This window comes from Camellia sinensis, chromosome 12 (genome assembly GCF_055761805.1).
Source record: "Camellia sinensis isolate YWXY chromosome 12, ASM5576180v1, whole genome shotgun sequence".
Taxonomy (NCBI): domain Eukaryota; kingdom Viridiplantae; phylum Streptophyta; class Magnoliopsida; order Ericales; family Theaceae; genus Camellia; species Camellia sinensis.
Window position 1 is genome coordinate 134,310,770 of NC_138972.1, and position 20,282 is coordinate 134,331,051.

The 20,282-nt window shown below is 35.3% G+C and overlaps 1 protein-coding gene across 6 annotated transcripts; it reads right to left on the reverse strand.

Annotated features, from left to right (window-relative positions):
- Positions 1 to 266: 266 nt before the first annotated feature.
- Positions 267 to 19,356, reverse strand: LOC114269326 (serine carboxypeptidase-like 18). Of its 6 annotated transcripts, none has more exons than XM_082899934.1 (15): positions 19,051 to 19,356; positions 13,197 to 13,342; positions 9,330 to 9,406; positions 9,093 to 9,215; positions 8,411 to 8,513; positions 8,169 to 8,206; positions 7,942 to 8,040; positions 6,971 to 7,057; positions 6,720 to 6,875; positions 6,151 to 6,222; positions 5,953 to 6,071; positions 5,321 to 5,434; positions 5,142 to 5,196; positions 4,946 to 4,996; positions 267 to 565 (listed from the first exon to the last, which is right to left on the reverse strand). In XM_082899934.1, the coding sequence occupies exons 1-15, from the start codon at positions 19,296 to 19,298 to the stop codon at positions 524 to 526; spliced, it is 1,530 nt and encodes a 509-aa protein (XP_082756060.1). In that variant the 5' UTR covers positions 19,299 to 19,356; the 3' UTR covers positions 267 to 523. The 6 variants fall into 6 exon arrangements, 4 of the variants coding, with proteins under 4 accessions (XP_082756060.1, XP_082756061.1, XP_028066436.2 ...); XM_082899935.1 differs by lacking the exon at positions 267 to 565 and adding an exon at positions 2,923 to 3,154; XM_028210635.2 differs by lacking the exon at positions 267 to 565 and adding an exon at positions 4,692 to 4,742.
- Positions 19,357 to 20,282: the final 926 nt, after the last annotated feature.

Here is a 20,282-nt window from a genome sequence, read left to right on the forward strand (position 1 = left end):
CACATACTTTCAATTAATCATTTCAACGAGTTTATTTTTCAAAATCACAAAGCATTTCAACAAGTCTATTTTCATAATCACATAATTTTTCATCATGAGGATTAAAATGGAGAGGATTTATAAATAATAATAATAATTGTCACGACCCCCAAACCGCCCCTAATAGTTTGGTGCCGTGATGGCCAGTAATCCGTAATTACCGAAGGCCAAATTTCAAGAGCTTAACACAATCAGAGTATAATGAACGGGGCTCACAAGTGCGGAAGCAATAAACCAAAATGCAAGTGGTCCATAAGAGCAGTGCATAGATCAAATGGTATGGCATACATCTTTACAACTTGAATACAAATAAGTAAAATACGTATTACATCTTGATCAAAAGGCTTCTCGAGCCATCATATACAAAATACAGTGAATACAAGCCAAGAAGCATGATTTTCAAGATTCGCCGACGTAAAAGAAATAACATTGCCGACGTGAATACAAAACAAAGCCGACATAATCATGGGTCCAAAACAAGCTTTCAAAAACAAATTCTAGGCGTCGCCGACGTCCTGCTCATCACCTACATATATATAGAGAGGGTGAGCTTGGATACTCAGTGAATGGTACAAATAATAAAGGTTTTGCATGAATATAGCCGAAGTCTTTCAGAACAAAACGTGCTAAAACCATACGAATATTAGCCGAGATTCTTCCAGAGCAAATCGCATCAAAACTTGAACAAAACAAGGGATGAACCGTATTCATCTATCAAGTCTTACAAGTCTCCAGGGATGCTTACTGACATCGGCAAAACACATCAAAACTTTAACAAAACAAGGGATGAACCGTATTCATCTATCAAGTCTTACAAGTCTCCAGGGATGCTTACTGACATCGGCAAAACACAAATCAAGCTTTCCGAATAAAGAAGTCCACGCGGTAAACCGTCAGTGGCAAAACAAGGACTGCACGATCCGTAATCGATTAGTCAAAGGTACTGCGAAAGTTTATAGTCCTCCAGCACAAGGGACTTGTGTTACTTAAGCCCGTAGCCCTTTTTAACACGGTGGTCTTGTGTTACTTAGGCCTGTAGCCCGCTTTAACACAAGAGTCTTTCCAAGAAAGGACCGTATCCTTTTATGCTTGGTGCTGCGAAAGTTTAGAGTCCGCCAGCACAAGGGACTTGTATACTTGGTACTGCGAAATTTTATAGTCCTCCAGTACAAGGGACTTTTCAAGAATGACATCAAAACAAAGCTTATACTTGATACATCAAACAGGCCATTCATTCATGCTTAACAAATACTTTTATCAAAACAAAGCAAAACAAGATTTAACAAAACAGTGTAACATAGCTTTATTAAAAATACCACTCACCTAGTTCTTCAGGTGTAGGCTCAAAGCAAAGATCAAGGACCTACAATCACATGGCAAATCACATTTCTCAAAACAAGCTTTATATGTATGCAAATGATTTCGGCATTCTCACCAGGTCCAAGTCAAAAGCAAAGCAAAACGTGCTGGGAGTTTAAACATTGCTCCCGTCTCATGCAAACACACATTGGGTACCAACCAGGGCTTTGCCGAGGTTCCACACCTCTTTGCCGAGGTGTGGTCCCGATGGCCTCATTCAAAAGCAAAGTCGGGAAAACCTGGGTTTCCCTTTGAAGAACATGAAGAACAAGATCATGAGGAAGATGAATGCAAGGATCATAACTTGTTACAAAAACCAGAGATTTCATGCCATGAGTTCAAAACATGAACCTGGGTACCCTTACAAGAAGATCATGCAAGAACAAACACAAAAACATGGTTCTGGTTTCAAACTTTCGGATCAAAACGAGACTTTTCTTCAAGAACACATGAATACTATTTTTCTCTTCCAAAACCAACTTCAAATCGATGCATGATATGCAAAACAGATCCGATCATGCAATGCAGCTAGATGATCAATAACAATAACCAAAGTAGATCAAGATTCTAACCTCAAAACTCGAATCCAACGGTTCAAACCTCGAAGATCAAGCTTGGAAGATCTATTCTCACTCAAGAACTTCTCCTCCTTTCTCTCTAGATCTTCTCTCTCCAAAGGCAAAGATTTGAGACAAAATGATTTGCTTCTAGGTCAGACGACTGTCTTAACAATTAGCTCGGACACGTGGCGCTATCGGGTTGGTTCAACTCAAAAGGTGATTGATTGATAAGACAAGTCTATGACAAAGCGTATGTAGCAAGCTAGGGCAAGACACATCGGCAAGTAATGATGTCGGCTAAAGTCAAAGCTTCGGCAACAGGATAACAAAGACATCGGCTAGGGAGAACGACACTTGACTAAGCTGTGCCACACCTTGGCCGGGGTGTGCCACACCTCGGTCTAGGCCATACCTGCCCAAGGACAAGGATCACTAAGTGCAAAACATCTCGGCAAAAAGCCCGAGGTGAAGGTGGGATCAACCAAAGGGTTTCAAAACTGCTCTAAGCACAAAGGTTCAAAGGTGCACTAAGCTCAAGATGACCTCGGCTACACGCCGAGCAAAGAACAAAAATCATGCAAGCAACACTTAAACAAAACAAGGCAAGGCAAAACTTTCAAAATAACTTAACAAGACAAAATCATGTATGAACGTATGCAAGTATGACAAGAGTAAGGTGAGGGTCGCTACAATAATAATAATAATAATCACACAACTTTTCATTATGTGTAAGGATATTTGGGGATCTAGGGCTTCTAATGTGTTTGGGAAAACAAAGCAACGTGTCAATGCAAAGAAGGTATGCCGGAAGGCCGACACCGGAAGCCCTACACCGCCACCGATGTGTCCGTTGATGGAGAAAAGGGAGGCCAAATTTGAAAATGTAAATCTAGAGAGAAAGAGGTGTTGAGTTTTCGATTTGGTTTGGAGAAGAAGAGTGTATGAAGGGTTCCCCGTTACTTACCTTCCGTTTGGCCAAAACGACATAAATCAGTGTCGTTTTGTTTAGCTCTTGAACTCCACAGACATGGCTCCCTTTTCACCATCGAATCTGTCATTGCCACGCATCTCCATTTGATAGATATGGTTAGAGGGTGCTGGACCGTAACGCACAGTAGTCATTGTTGTGTAGCTAAATGGGTCCATTTTGATAATTCGAACAGTTCACATTTTAGAATATATCAAGTAGAACATACCTGTAAAAAATCAAGTTAATCGGATATCGTTTACCCTTTCGTTCACTCACATTTGTATTCATTTTAATATTTTAAGGGGTAGTTTGAGATAATATAAATAAGTATACTTTTTGACTTTTTGTGAAATATGGGTTGTGTTTGAAGTGATGTGGTAGAGAGGTGATATGACTTAAATAAGATGATGGCCCTGTTTGGTAGAGCTGTGGGAAAGTACTTATAGCTTATGCCTTAACAGCTTATAGCTTATAACTATGAACATAAGCTGATTTCTGACTTATAAATTAAGCTTCTCCTGCCCCACTCAAAGAATAAGCTGATTTCTGACTTACAAAAAGCTATAAGCTGCATTGTTAAGCTAAACCAAACACATCAAAATAGCTTAAATTAAGCTGAAAGCTGAAATAAGCTGAAAAAAAGCTGTACCAAACAGGGCCGATGTGACTTAAATAGGATAGTGACTTTTTGACTTTTTAAGGTTATGACAAACAAGGCCTAAATCACAATTGTTATTTAAACGATATCTGATTAATTTTATTTTTTGTAGGCATGTTCCATTTGATGTATTCTAAAATATAAACGGTTCAGATTATCAAAATGGACTTCCAATGGGCCAATTTAACTGCACAACAATGGCTTCTGTGCGGCAACCACCCTAAATCCGGACTATAAAGGACAGGAGAGAAGGCAAATTCCAAAAACCCCTATTGGTTTTTTGAAAATTATTTGAAGTTCTTAAAAATAATTTTTTATTTTTTATTTTTTTCCTATTTTCAGTGATTTTTTTTTAATATTCTAATTAAAATTTTTTACGTTTTAGATCTACAAAGTATTTAAAAAATTCATTAAATACAAAAATTATAAAAAAAAATAATTTCTTTGATTTGAAATTTTTAAAAACAATTTTTTGAGTTTTTAATCATTATTTTTTATTTTTAATTAATAATTTAATATTTTAATTATTATTTTTTAATTTTTTGACGTTATTGATAGAAGCTCTCTCCACCAACATGGGTTTGTAGTAGGTGAATTCTCAAGCATTTAAATTAATTTTGTGGTGTTTAGTTGGTGTCTTTCCTTATAGTAATTATAGTTGTACATTATTGCCTTTCCTTTATTATATTGATGTATAGGAGCCACATTTTTTTTTTCTTCTAAATTTTTGTCTATAGTATTTTTTTTTATATTTTTTTTGAAAAGGAGCTCAGTGTAATAATATTAAAATTGTAGAACTACTTATATTTTTTTTTCAAACTTCATAGAAAATCAATGTAATTTACCCTAGTAATAATAACAACAATAACAAAAAAATTTCTTTGCACAAGAGAGCGATGACACTCGTTAAATGCTTGTGAGGTAAAAAAAAAAATTCTTTTACTTTTCTAGATATTTTAGCTGGTCCCAAACTTACTCAAAGTACAAGTTAGGACTACTTGGACTAAGCTCCGCTTAACTCAAACTCAGTATAAGAGTGAGAGAGCACGATGCAAAACAAAATTAGATCATATAATAATGCACATAATGGATAAGAGGTTGGGAGTTCCACAAAGCAATAGGCGTCACAATCTCCTCTCTATTATGTGCTCCAATCCTTGTGCAAGTAGTAGACTCTATAAATACGTACAAAAACATCCATACAAAATCATATTGTCCCACTTTTACTTCAAAGCAAAATGACCATCTTTGTGCTTTTATTTTGAACTTACAATTAGTTAGATAAAATTATTGACAAAAAAATAAGAACCAAAGAGGGTTAACTAACTAGAGTGGGAAATGGGCAAACCACCTACTAACCATGGCAAGACATTCCTTCGGCCTATACTCTGGAGCTGTGTGACCCCCTCCCTGTTCAAATACAAAAAATATTTGGGCTTAAATCAATACACGTGGTTTGCGAGTGACTGTGCAGATCTGGAATTTATTCATATGAGTTCTCTATTTGAAAAAAAATAAGAAAATAAGAAAATAATGGAGTCACGGGATTTCTTGCCTTCACAGTCGCAAATGTCAATATATATGAGTTTTTTGTAAACATCTCTCTGAATCTGCATAAAACAAGGAAATCGGGTTAAATTTATGTTAAGAGGGTTTGTTTTTTGCTTTAATGATAACTTCTAAATAACAAATATTGTAATGTTGTAAAAAGAGTTTAGAAGTTTAGGAACCAACCCGCCTACTTGACCATCAACGAACCATGGTTTCCAACCATCTATAACTGATAAGTTCAGTAAATTTATCCATTCTCGCGTCCCCACATATGGAATAACCATGTCGTGATCACCACTGCCAAAAGATAATTTTTTTGGGGGGGGTCATGGTAACCTATATATAATGCAACTTTTATGTACTGTTAAAAAAAAATTACACGAAGTAAGAGAGTTGACAGTAAATTAAAGATACATTTTTATATGTGAAAGAAAAAAAGAAAAAAAACAGGATTGCTCACTTTCATTATCAATTATAAAAAAGATAGCCGATTGCATGAGACTCCTGCTAAAACAAGTTCCTTGAGAAGCTATTTCCATTCATTCTCAATTATGTGAAAAGTTAAATTAGTCCACACAATTGTAAAAAATAATACAAGCGACCCCTGAATTGGAACTTTAATTCAACCATTTTAAGCCTAATTTCAATTTTAATGTCCACTTACTATTTCTTTGTGATCTTATGATCTCTCTCTGTTTTTGAATTCGATATCAACATTGATATGCATTCAATCTGACAGCTTATTTTGTTTTTAGGAAACATGTTTCGATGTTTTGATAGTTTACATGTCTTTCATAAGCAAACATGGTAATTACCTGTAAATTAGAGCTCGGCAATGTTTTGTGGTGAGATTTTGATGATAGATGACACTGCTGTAAACATTTTCAGTGTAATCTAAGCTCTTATTGCATCTAAGCCATTCTTTTTTGGTTCCCTGAAATCAACATGAAAATCACCACATGAAAATCAATTTCAAACATAGAAACATGGCAATTTCTTTGCATTTAGCATACCTGTCTAATATGAAGAGCTTCTTGGACAGTTCTATCATTCGCCCAAATGTACGCGTACAAATAATTATAATTCTACAAAAACAAAAAGAATAAAAAGAGAAAAAAGAAGGGTTAATTACGTGTATACTTGCTTAATTTTGAAAAGTGTACAATGTGGAATAAATGCAAGTACATTCCTTGGGCTCAGCTTATAAACTGACTACTTTTTTCTGCTTCTTTTTGTATTTAGTGATTTTTTTCCAACTTCGAGACAATTTTTTTTTTTTTTTTTTAACTTTTTAATTTACAGTAGATGATCTTAAAAAAATAAAAAAATAGATATTATTTTTTAAAGAAGTCCACTAAAGACGAAAATAAACAAAATTTTATTCAAAAAGGCCTAAAAAATTAGTCTTATTTTTGTCTTATTGGATGCTTGTCCAACATTTTTTTCAATTTTTTTTGTGTCGTCTAGTCTGAATGTTCTTAAAATGTTCCAAAAAAAAAAAAAAAAAAAAATACTAAAAACAAAAAAAAGCCTAAATAATAAATTGACTTATAAAACAGATGGAAAAAGGGGGAGAGATTACTCGGCACCACGGTCCAGGAAGTGGAGGTAGTGAAAGAAGGAGATCTTTGGGATCTTCTTTGAGAGCGTTTGGATTCCATTTCAATAGATTTGGTTTTGGGGACATCTCATCACAATTTGGTTCCAAAATTTGTGCGGGGTCTAAATTCTCAATGCACTACATATCAAATATTAAAAAATTGTTAATACCTCTAAAGTGCTAATAAATTATGTGTATAAATAGTGACAGGAGCGATTGGCGATTATGCTCACCTCCTCTACCACTTGTAGATCAATTACACATAAGGTGTTTTTAGGATCCACATCTACATAATTCCCATGGCAATTTGCTTTCGTTGACTGAAAAAAAAATCCATAATAATATTTTTTAAAGTATTATAGTCTCATTTTTTGGGGGTAGTAAAATAGAGATAAAACTCAATCATAGTGAAGTACAAATTGAATTCTATCCTATTTTCAAAATTGTAATGCATTATGAGGATCAACTTTTATGTGCTCATTGCAATTTACTTCAAGTTTGGTCAAAAATACATATAACATTAGAAAATTATTTTTTTTTTATAAAATTTTTGACAATTTATCCCCTTAAAGATGCTAAAAAGGGCAACTAACCCCTAAGACATCAATTGAAACATGTTGCTACTTGAAAAATGTTAAAAATTGCAATTTAGCCCTCTAGAATATCAATTGGAGCAACTTTTCCTCGAATTTAATTTAGTTATAGCAATGTCCCCATAAACTAATTGGTCTTTCAAGAATAAATTGTACTTTGGAACATCTCTTGAACACCATTTTAGGAAAATTTTCTAAAGAAATAAATAAAATCTTCTAGGGGATCAACTTCACTTCTGAAATCTTTTAGGAAGTAATTTAATTTGCTTAATTGATATTTTACGGGGCCAATCGCACTGCTAAACATTTTTCAGGGGGAAAATTGTCAAAAACCGTAAATTTTATACAATGTTGAAGCATAGGGTTTGTAAAAGCACAATCTTAGGATGAATTTTTATTTCTAGTGAAAGGTCATATAGCCAATAAAACTATTGTTAAGGAATAGTCTAAAAGAGGCAAATGTTTCTTATGAACTATGGTCTATACTCTATAGACTCTTATTAGTTACTTCCGATTGCATCAAAGGCAATAGAAAATGCTCTTGTTTGGTCGTGTTTCGTTTTACATTTTTTGATTTAATTTTCCGGAAAACACAAATCATATGCAATTACCTCATAGAGGTCATCTGATAAGAGTGCCATTCGATGAGCAAATACTACCCTTGAATTCAGGTAGTTTGCGTCCGTGAAAGGGTTGCCTAGCAAGTATCCCTGTGTCCAATTCAAAAAAAAATCTCACTTCTAGTCTATGATCTCAAAACGAAAATTCATGGATGAATTTGAAAAAAAAAAAAAAATCACAAATTCTTTGACGTAAGTTCTTAAGTCGGATTTTGTACTTGAATGTTCATTGGCGGGTCATGGGTGACTTCATTTCCTGCGCAAAACAATCAAAATCATCAAAACATAGGCTTATCGAGCCATATCTCAACAATAAACTTGGTTTAATTGAAGCAACAGTTGAAACAATAAATCATTCTACTAAAAATTATGTTTTACGATTCAAAACTCATCTTCTTTTCACAAATAACCAGATTAACCATAAATTAGACATCAAAGAGGTCACCATGATCGTAAATACCATCATATATTTCTTGAACAATGATTGGAACAATTAGGCCAGAATAGGAGTCGCCACCAATGTACAACGGATTGATGAGAAATTTAGGGTGATCCATAAGCCACTGCATTACATACAACTCATCATAAGATAAACAAACTTTTTGTTAGTTTGCAATTGTTCGGAAGAGCATTAGATGTTCAACTTGTTACAAGAATAGGCATGAGAAATTGCATATTCGTAATTAGTTGATCACATACTGGAATGGTTTGAAACTTTGAATGGTGATTTAGGTGTTGTTTAGTTTATTAATTTTTTTGTTCCTTTTTGAAAGAGCACACAAAAAAATAAAATAAAATAAAATAAAATAAAAAATAAAAAAAATCATTGGAACCGGGGTTCTTGTTGGGCAACAAGGTTGTTGCACCTCAAAAAATTGCAGTTTTGAAGCTTTAAATTTTTTCGCAACTCAAGCTTAAAGCCTAAAACTGTGACATTTTGAGGCTCAACATCTCTTCTGACAAGCAAGGACCTCAAATCCAAGTTTGTTTGCCGAATTACTTCTTACAACTTCTTCAAAATATTTTTATAAAAAAGTTCTTTTTGAATTTTTGAATATTGTTTTTCACTTTAAAATAAAAAATACACGAAAACACAACCAAACAAGATATGATTTTCCATTCATTCACAAATTCTCTCTCACCTTCCTCAAAAAACTGTAAGCCTGTGCAGCTGCTAACGTGTCGTTGGTGTTGTAAGCTTGGAATGTTTTTGCATAGGAGAATCCAGTACCAACAGGTGAATCTAAAAATATTATGTTGGCCACCTAGAAAATTCATAAGTACTATTCATCATTACACAATGAGACATAGAGGTTGAAATCAATTTGATTGCATTAAATTACAATTTACAGTCAAAGCATCAGGGTTAAATTTCACACCTTTGTCCATGAGTATGGGTTCACCTCCAATGTTGGCTTGTTCCCACTGGAATTTGGATAGTCAAAAGTAAATGGACCTACACAAACACCACAAAATTATCAAGTCATTTTGACAAGTTGAGAACTGTTTTGAAATACTGCTATTTCAATGCTAATTTCATTCGAGTTTGACTTCTCTTTTTAACAACCTTGACAAACCGAAGAAGTCTACAATTACAAAAATCAATTACAAAATCGAAAACAAAATGTATATTGATATGTGAATTTTTTTAAAAAGTGAACGTACTAATAAATGTTTAGGTTATTTATACCAAAATCACTTATTAGCGAATATCACTTTATCCTCCTTTATCTATGAATCTGTATATTTTGACCTCCTTAACTTTCACCCTTGCAAACCCTCTAGACTGTCTCCAAAATGAATGTATTTGTACGATATTCATAGTTGAAGAGGTTAATATGTGTCTCCAAAATGAGTGTATTTGTAAGATTTTCATAATTGAAGAGATTAATATGTATAGATTCATAACTGATGGCATAAAGTGATTCCCTAATAATTGATAGGGTCTTAATGTAATTTACTCTAAAATTTTAAAAATCTTATTTATTTATGGAAAAAGGTTGAGACCCCATTTTTTCTGGACCCCAGCACCCCCAATATATTGGGATTGGTCAACTTTTCGCTTTTTATTTTTTTATTTTTTTTTTCTCCACTCACTGACATGTGTCTGTGGGGGGCTGTGGGTGTCAAGAAAAAAAAGGAGTCTCTATCATTTCTGTTTATTTATATATTTTGCGTATTTGATTCATATGTATATGCCACACATGCAGTTGTCTCTTCTGAATGTTACTTGCCATTATACAAAAAAGAAGTGAAATCTGGCACCTAATGGTCAGCCCATGGCAGATAGAAATCTAATTTGCAACAACCACAAGGTCAAACTCAAACAGAGGAAATATTTTCAAAGAAATTACAACACAAAAAAAAAAAAAAAAAAAAAAAAAACAGAATTTGACATTGATAACAAATTAAACTATATCCTTTTAATTTTATCAATTTAAATAAATAGGATGGTAAGACTTGAACCTTAGACTTAATATTTAATGAAAAAAACACTTCACAAAATATAATAGATAAATTATTATATTTTTACTTATTTGAATTACACACCGCGCCGCGCCAGTATTGTATATATAAATACTCCATAACGGCATATGCATCATCAGCTTCTCCACCACCATCAAAGCAAGTGAAATTGAAACTACGTACCTCAATTTACTTGCTAATGAACAAATTAAAGAAAAGCAAGAAGCACAGGGCTATTGGGCAAATTTAATCCTGTATAATAGAAGCAGCAATCAATAATGCCGTGAATCTTATCTTTTGGTATTGTTTCAAACTCAGTAATAAACTGTATGTTTCTTTTGGACCACCATCTCTTTCACTGATATTGATTTCGGGGGAGAGAATGAGAGGAGTAATAATGAAGGTGGAAGAAAGAAATGTGAAAAGGAAAGGGGGGAGACTTTGTGGAGGGAGTGATCCCATGTGGTCAAGTCCTCTAGAAACAAATATTGAACCCAAAAACAAAATAATAACAACAATAATAATAAATAAATAGGGGGAAAAAATACCAGTTTCCGTTAGTTGTATTTACCTGAAATGTACAGCGGGTTTAGATTGATAAAATTATAAAGGGTTTATTATCCTTTTTATCTCAAAATTATCGTCAAATTGTCTATTTAATCTTTAAATTATCAATTAAATATATTTAATTCTTAAAATATATAAATTAAAGTTTATTTAGTCCATAAATTGAATCTATTAAGTTCTTAAAATATTTAATTCAAACATATTTAGTCCCTAAAAGAATTACAAAAATAAAATATAAGCTCATACGTATTATAGATTAGTAAAAGACCCTCCCCAATTAAGATTTTTTTACAAAAAAATCTTTTAAATTTTTATTTTGTTTTTAAAAGATATTTTATTTTGTTGTGTGTTCCAATTAATATTATAGTCTAAGTTTTCAGTATTGTCAATAAATTACATGAATATTAGATATACTAGAAAAGTAAAATTGGATAATTTAACACTTCTCTACAAATAGTAATCGAACAAAATAATATATCAATTAAGTAATAAAAAAAACTTAGCGAAAAATCAAAAAACAATCAATTAAAATTATAAATAAAATTTGACATATAATACTAGATAAAGACAAGTACATATCTATAATAGAAGATAAGTAAGAAAATATATCTTTATCCTTATAAAGGAAATTCAATACTATATATTAATTGGCGCTCACTTTTTAGAGAGAGAATAAAAAAAATTAAGATTTTTTTGAAATAAAATTTTAATTAGACTGGTTCTTTTACTAATTTATAATATTTATGGACTTATAATTTATTTTTGTGATCCTTTAAGGGACCAAATAAGTTTGAATTAAATACATTAGGGATTTAACGGATTCAATCGATAGTTTAAAAACTAAATAGACTTAATTTATATATTTTAGGGAACTAGTAGACACAATCGTTCAGAGACTAAATAGACAATTTAGTGAGAGTTTAGGGGTATAAAGCGTAATAAACCTAATTATAAATGTAGGATTTAATTTGTTATCATGGTCAAATTTTGAATTTTTTTTGTAATTTTCTAAATGTAGGATATACTACATGGTCGAGCTTACGTGGTTTATACTTTCATTTATTATTTATCATGCGGTAAAAAGTAGAGTCGGAATTTGATGTAGGCAAACACTAAGCACCTTAGGTTGGACCACAAAATGATTTTTTGAGTCTTATTTTTAACACACGACAAACTGTAAGTGAAAGTGTACACTACGGAAAATTATTTAATTATTTCGGAATATTATGTGGTTATATTTCAAGCCAATCACTAATTACTAGAGCAATTCCAACCACACTTACTACTTTTCACTAGTTAAAGTATAAAAAAAGTGCACTCTTTATTTTACCTAATTATTTTAGCTATTGTGTTCTCCAATCACGCTCTTTATTTTAGCTAATCATTTAAACTAACTTAATTAATTTTTTTAAAAAAAAATACTAATTGTTGATATTTTACTAATATAAATTTGCAATAATAATAAATTTGCCCATACAAACATACAAAACCTGTAAAATGAGGAGAAAAAAATACAAAATACAAAATAAATTATTCCATAATTCATTAAATAGAATTGAAAAAAAATATAAAATTGCTACACACACATATATATATAATATAAAATTCCAAATTCAAGACATAAATATACAAAAATCTAAAATATATACATACATAATTGTTTGGAGAGCCTCTGGGCCTCTTCAATTGTAGCAATCAAAAAAATAGGATGGTAAAGTGGCTAGCCCAATAGCTAGTCCATTGGAGCTCAAAATTAGACTTACATTGGTTAAAATGCTTAACAAGCCTTGGAGATGCTCTTAGCTCCCATGTTATTCTTCATCCCCAACATAAATCGTGGGTCCTTACCCCTCTCTTTCAATCAAAACCTTATGAAACACTACGCATTCATATTCCGAAAATACTGAATAATCACCCACTACATCACACCACATCTGCTCAGCCACATTATTTGCACATTACCTAGAATGTTTTCCTACTCGAACAAAATGCGTATAACAAATCGAATAATTAAAACAATCACAAAGTTGTTATCTGTTCTCGAGAGTCAATTTCAAAGCCTCGACAACAGAGATGTACGTAATAATACCGTTAACCAGATGTCATCAAATACATTAAAAAGAAAAAAGAAAAAATAAAAAAAGACTGCTATATTGGACCTATAGTTGAATTTGGGTTAAAAATTAAAATGGAATGTAGAATGAGAAACTCACCTATCTCAAAAAGGAGACCAGATAAAGCAGAACAACCAGGGCCTCCAGTGAGCCAAAGCATGAGGGGGTCATCTTTTGGGCTCCTTTCTGACTCAATGAAGTAGTAAAATAGTTGCACTTCATCTGATTCTCCTACACCAACATAACTTGACATGCCCAAAAAAAAAGAAAAAAACAACAATTTTGGTTGTTACCATGCCCCATATTATCTTAAAATTCTTATATTTCGAGATTTGTATCGCACATTATGTGATTGAGAATGTATTGAAAATAGAGATTATGGAGTCATATAAAATTAGTGAAGTATTATAGCACACATTCCCTAAAAGGAAGCACACAAAATTTCATCCATAATGGTTCATAACGTCTGCCACTATAGGTTTTTATGTGTTATTTTTATATATATAATTAAATGGTTCATAACTTCTGTCACAAAATTTCATGCATAATGGTTCATAATTCTTATCGTTTATGAAAAAATCTCACAATAAGGGACACGATCTCATCTAAAACAGAATAATATGGGTAAGTGATTGCTCGAAACTCTCAACGATCAAGTCAAAAGATACAAAAACAACATTCAATTTCTAGATCAAGGTACACAAATTCAAGCTTATACTTGCTTTATATTGTGAGTTCAACGTGCGACATTGACTTAAGTATCGGAATGTCCCCTGGTTGAATGCTGCAAATGATAATAACTCAATATCTGTGGTTGTAAATCATTGGAGAACCGTAAGTGTTCACCAGTGTTAATCACGACCCCTATTTTGCCATTCATTCTACTTTGATAAATTTTTTCACACGCAATAAAACAAGTATTACAAAGTCTCATAACCAAATTTACAACCAACCATCACAAATTTGACAACCAAAAAGTCTTACCACATGATCCATAACTGAGACCACAGGGCTTCATAACAACAGCAGGTTTCGTTTGGCTGTGGCTTAAAATCTAACTTTTTTGTTCATTCGGAAAATTAATTTCCTGCCGAGCCTTTAGAAGAGTCAAAAAGATTAAGAACCAAACAATAACTAATTTTGTTAGCATTAATTTTTTTGTAGACTTATTTTAACTTATAATCTAACTTTTAACTAACTCTCAAGGGAAATTACAAAGCAAGTATGAGAAAGCAAACAACGAGAAAGCAAAAAGGGAGTCTATTTGAAAGTGTTAATGTACACTAAACCTAACCCACAAACCTAACCCACTAACCTAACCCACTACATCCACCCCACTAAACCTAACACACTTACCATCTCCACTACCACCCACCACCTCCACTACCATCCACTACCACCACTCACTAACCCAAACCCTCTCCTATATAATGCCACTCTGATTTGTAATACAATAGATCAATATATCAATCTTGTAATCAATAAATCAATAATACATAAATTCTTACATGGTATCAGAGCAAGGTTAAGGATCTTGGTGTTCTTCGCTTTCCGGCGGGCGGCAACCCTGCCTTGACCGCCCGCCGGAGCTCAACCAATTCACACCTCCCTCTCCCTCTCGGCACCTCACTTCCTCAATCAACAGCATGCTCCCAATCCCAATCAATACACTGATTTCACCGACGACCTCTGCGTCCCCAGTGATGTTATAGCTGAGCTAGAATGGCTCTCGGACTTCGTCGACGACTCGTTGTGGTTCTCGAACAACTTCCTCGACGAATCGTTCGCGAGCCATTCTAGCTCAGCTATAACATCACTGGGGACGCAGAGGTCGTCGGTGAAATCAGTGTATTGATTGGGATTGGGAGCATGCTGTTGATTGAGGAAGTGAGGTGCCGAGAGGGAGAGGGAGGTGTGAATTGGTTGAGCTCCGGCGGGCGGTCAAGGCAGGGTTGCCGCCCGCCGGAAAGCGAAGAACACCAAGATCCTTAACCTTGCTCTGATACCATGTAAGAATTTATGTATTATTGATTTATTGATTACAAGATTGATATATTGATCTATTGTATTACAAATCAGAGTGGCATTATATAGGAGAGGGTTTGGGTTAGTGAGTGGTGGTAGTGGATGGTAGTGGAGGTGGTGGGTGGTAGTGGAGATGGTAAGTGTGTTAGGTTTAGTGGGGTGGATGTAGTGGGTTAGGTTAGTGGGTTAGGTTTGTGGGTTAGGTTTAGTGTACATTAACAGCCCCCCTCAAACTCAAGGAGGTTAGACACAAACCAACTTGAGTTTGGAGAGAGTTACAAAACAGAAAAATAAACTGATAAATAAAATAAAACAGGATAGGAGACACGGTATGGTCGTGTCAGACCGTTGTAGCAGACAGTTTACGGGGTCATGTCGGACCGTTGAAGCAGACACTGTGTGGTCGTGTCAGATGTAGAAGACAGTTTACGGGGTCATGTCGGACCGTTGTAACAGGACAGTTTACGGGGTCATGTTGGACCGTTGTAGAAGACAGTTTACGGGGTCATGTCGGACCGATGTAGCAGGACAGTTTACGGGGTCATGTCGGACCGTTGTAGAAGACAGTTTATGGGGTCATGTTGGACCATTGTAGAAGCTGACCGGAATCAATGTCGGGACAGTTTATGGGGTCATGTCGGACCGTTGTAGAATGTTGTGGTGGTGTACCAAGGGGGCGACTTAGGGAGTGCGCCATGAGTGACTTATACATGATACTGTGTATAAAAAAATTTTTTTTTTTTTTTTTTTTAGAGAGGTAGAATAGATTGTATTTATTCATATGGTTAGGGGCTCCCTCTCGGCACCTCACTTCCTCAATCAACAGCATGCTCCCAATCCCAATCAATACACTGATTTCACCGACGACCTCTGCGTCCCCAGTGATGTTATAGCTGAGCTAGAATGGCTCTCGGACTTCGTCGACGACTCGTTGTGGTTCTCGAACAACTTCCTCGACGAATCGTTCGCCGGAACTGTAACTCTGAGTCCTGAAACTTCATTTCAAACAAGCCTTGCAATCGCTCACGCTCAAAGTTCTCCAACAATCAGCCAGGACATAAGATGATTCATTTTTCGTCTCCGATACTGCCACCTCAGTGCGCGCATATTATTTGGTGCACCTGCAACAGCTTCCGTCACGGCCTGCCTCGCTGACACTTCAAATGTTGAGTTCTTTCGTGTCGTGTTCCCACACAAGGCCTTGTCACCCGAGTTCTATTGCAGCGTCAAACTTCGTCTCATAAACGTAGGCCACGGATGGAGTTGATATCCACTCACCAGATTGGTTTCTCACCTCAAGTGCAGTTATATCAGCATTCTGATTAACTAACGGCACCAAACCAAGCAGCTCTTCTTATGGGTTTCTGTCACTCGGCATCAACCTCTCTCTCTAAAACAAAAAAAAAAAAAAAAAAAAAAAAAAAAAAAACATAACATGAGCAGTGGCACAGATGCAGTTCATCCCAACCCTGCAACGTCCATGATGGACCCATCAACATACAAACACTCTTCTCTCTCTCATCTTTCAACTTTCAAACCCACCATTTTATTTTTTTTTTTTTTTAATCCACCGCCCACACCCCCTTTCTCTTTTATATATATATCTATAAACACACTGACAAACACACACCCTTGTTCTCCACCTCCCTCTTTTTCTAAATTATTCCCTGACAGTGCTTGTTCTCCACCTCCCTCTTTTTTCTAACCATTATTTTTTTATCACCGCCCAATCCTTGATTTCAATTTTTTTTTTAATATTATTATTTCTCCGACTTCCTACATTCTCATCAATTTTCTTTTATCTATATATATATATATATATACTTTTCCACCACCATCTCCTTTCTTATTTCTTTTCTTTTTTTTATATATTTACTTTATTCCATCTTTTGACACGCCCAAGTCACACAAAGCAAACCCATCATTTTCCTTTTCCATTAGTGGTCGGACCCGCCCCACCACATTTGAATCTCCCATTATTTTTTTTTATTTTTTTTTTTTTCACTAAAAAAAAAAAAAAAAAAAAACAAAACAAAAAAACCGAAGCAGAAGCACTGCACACCAAATTTTTTTTTTTATTCATGTCGGGGCTCACCCCGCTCACCATTTTACACCAAACAAAAAAAAAAAAAAAAAAAAAAAAAACAACAAAAAAAAAAAAAAAACAAAAAAAAAAAAAAAAAAAAAAACCAATCAACCACACCCACAGCGGGATTTTTTTCTTATCTACTCTGCCGCCGGTCTCTTTTTCTTGCCTCCGTCCTGGCCGGCCCTTAACGGTGTTGCCTCCGTGCTTCCTAGACCACCCAGCAAGGTGCCTCCTCCCTGCTCCTCCACTGCAGCATACGGCGGACCTCCAAATCGGAACATCACAGTGGCCTTCCGCTTCAGCTCCTTGTTTTCTGCCCTTAGCACGCTTATCTCTGCTCGCGCATCCTTATACATGCGTTGGAGCAGAGCCAGCTGGGAGTTTAAATGCTGCACCTCATTTGTCCTACTCTGCAGCCGGTTCGACAAGTTTGTGACCGCCGTCATGGACTCCACACATGCCTTCAAAGTATACTGATTCGCCTCCACATCCGACTGCACTGCCATTTTTTGCTCCACCGACTGCATCGGAAAGTTCAACGGAGCAAACCCAGTGGTGTTTGGTTGAGGTTCACGGGACACCGCACCTGCTATCTCTCTTGTGGACTCGTTGAGATCGGGAAAGAGAGTAAGTAGACCACGGGACGACGAAGCCATTTTCTCTCGCAACAGAGTGTTACAGACTCTCTCTCTCAGCACAACAGTGTTACAGCCTCTCTCTCTCAGCACAACGCAGACTTCTTCAGAGGTTTCTCTCAGTTTCTTGTCTGAGCCTCTGCCTCGGCCTCAGCTCCGTCTTGGTTAAATAGCCGAGGCAGCCACGCGCATCGCGCGCCTTTTGACACCGACAACCTGGCACGCCTTTTCATGACTCGGGCACGTCTTTTGATGACACGCCTTTTGATGACACACCTTTTGAGGGCACGACTTTTGAGGGCTCGATATCTACATCCATGTATATCTTTTGGGCAGCCTATATACACACTCATACAGTGTCTTCTACACCAGCCAGCTTTATCAATCCTTTTGTTTCAACCTCAAATAGGTTTCTATCTTCACACCTATTTGAGTTTGAGGGGGGGTTATACACAGTATCATGTATAAGTCACTCATGGCGCACTCCCTAAGTCGCCCCCTTGGTACACCACCACAACATTCTACAACGGTCCGACATGACCCCATAAACTGTCCCGACATTGATTCCGGTCAGCTTCTACAATGGTCCAACATGACCCCATAAACTGTCTTCTACAACGGTCCGACATGACCCCGTAAACTGTCCTGCTACATCGGTCCGACATGACCCCGTAAACTGTCTTCTACAACGGTCCAACATGACCCCGTAAACTGTCCTGTTACAACGGTCCGACATGACCCCGTAAACTGTCTTCTACATCTGACACGACCACACAGTGTCTGCTTCAACGGTCCGACATGACCCCGTAAACTGTCTGCTACAACGGTCTGACACGACCATACCGTGTCTCCTATCCTGTTTTATTTTATTTATCAGTTTATTTTTCTGTTTTGTAACTCTCTCCAAACTCAAGTTGGTTTGTGTCTAACCTCCTTGAGTTTGAGGGGGGCTGTTAATGTACACTAAACCTAACCCACAAACCTAACCCACTAACCTAACCCACTACATCCACCCCACTAAACCTAACACACTTACCATCTCCACTACCACCCACCACCTCCACTACCATCCACTACCACCACTCACTAACCCAAACCCTCTCCTATATAATGCCACTCTGATTTGTAATACAATAGATCAATATATCAATCTTGTAATCAATAAATCAATAATACATAAATTCTTACAGAAAGGATGACTTACCCAGTCTCAAGTTTGAATGGGAGGTAACCAGGAAAACCAGGGAGGGTCTCGATGATGATGGACTGTGACAAACCAATGTAGGATAGAACAATGACTAGAATCAAACGCAACATTAACAACATTGGACTCATATTAATATAGTTTTGCTGGTAGAAAATTTTGATGCTCTGCTTAGAGTTTCTGAGATTGTTATAATCAGAGGTAGTGTGTGACACAATGCTTGTGCTGCCATCATAATTCTTAATCATGTGTTAAATTGAGGGTTAGCTTGCTCTCCACCTATCAGTCCACCACCTACTCTTTTATATATTAGCACATGTTTTTATTTATTTTTTCTTTTTAGGTTGTAAATACATCAGTACAATGGATTAGCTGTGCAAGTCTATTATGCTCTGTTTGGATCATTCATTTGGAAAGAGAAAGGAAAAATTGAGAGAAATGTAAAGAAAATATAAGCTAATTTTTTTTTCCTCTATTTTCTTTTTTTTCTTTTTTCTTTTTAAATTTCTACTAATCCATAATCTATAATTGTTGTTAGGGATGCAAATGAACTGAATTGTTCATGAATAGGTTCGACTCGACTCGTTTAGTAAACGAGTCGAGTTCAAACTCGAATATTAGACTCGTTTAATAAACGAACCGAACTCGAGTTCGAATAAGATTGGCTGGTCAAAAGTTCGGCTTGTTTATCTTTATTTAAATTATATAATAAATATATTATTTATATATATTAAAAAAAATATATATAAATAATAGTATAAATACATTATTTATATGTTAAATAATATAAATAATATTTTTTATTTATGTATTATAAAAATCTTATCGAACTAAGCCGAGGCTAGTCGAACTTAAGTTTTATTAATATTAATAAGTTAGATCGAGCTTAAATTCAGTTAATTATCGAGGCGAGTTCGAACTCACTAAACGAGCTCAATAAACAAATAAACCGAATTCAAACTCATTAAAATTTAACTTGACTCGGTTCATTTACCATCCGAACTGTCTATCATATAATTTGAAGGCTCGTCGCCCGACTGATATCCGCCTTACTAATTGGACTTCTACTTGATTCAAGCCGGCAGCACGTAGAGCTTAACTAGCTCAAGTAAAGTTTAGGTTGGGCTGAGCTTAGTTGTTAAAGTCTAGCCCATGAGCTTGTGGGATTGTGAGAAACAGACCCAATGATTCGCTAGCTCTCTCCACAAAAACATAAGGGAAAAAAAGAATGT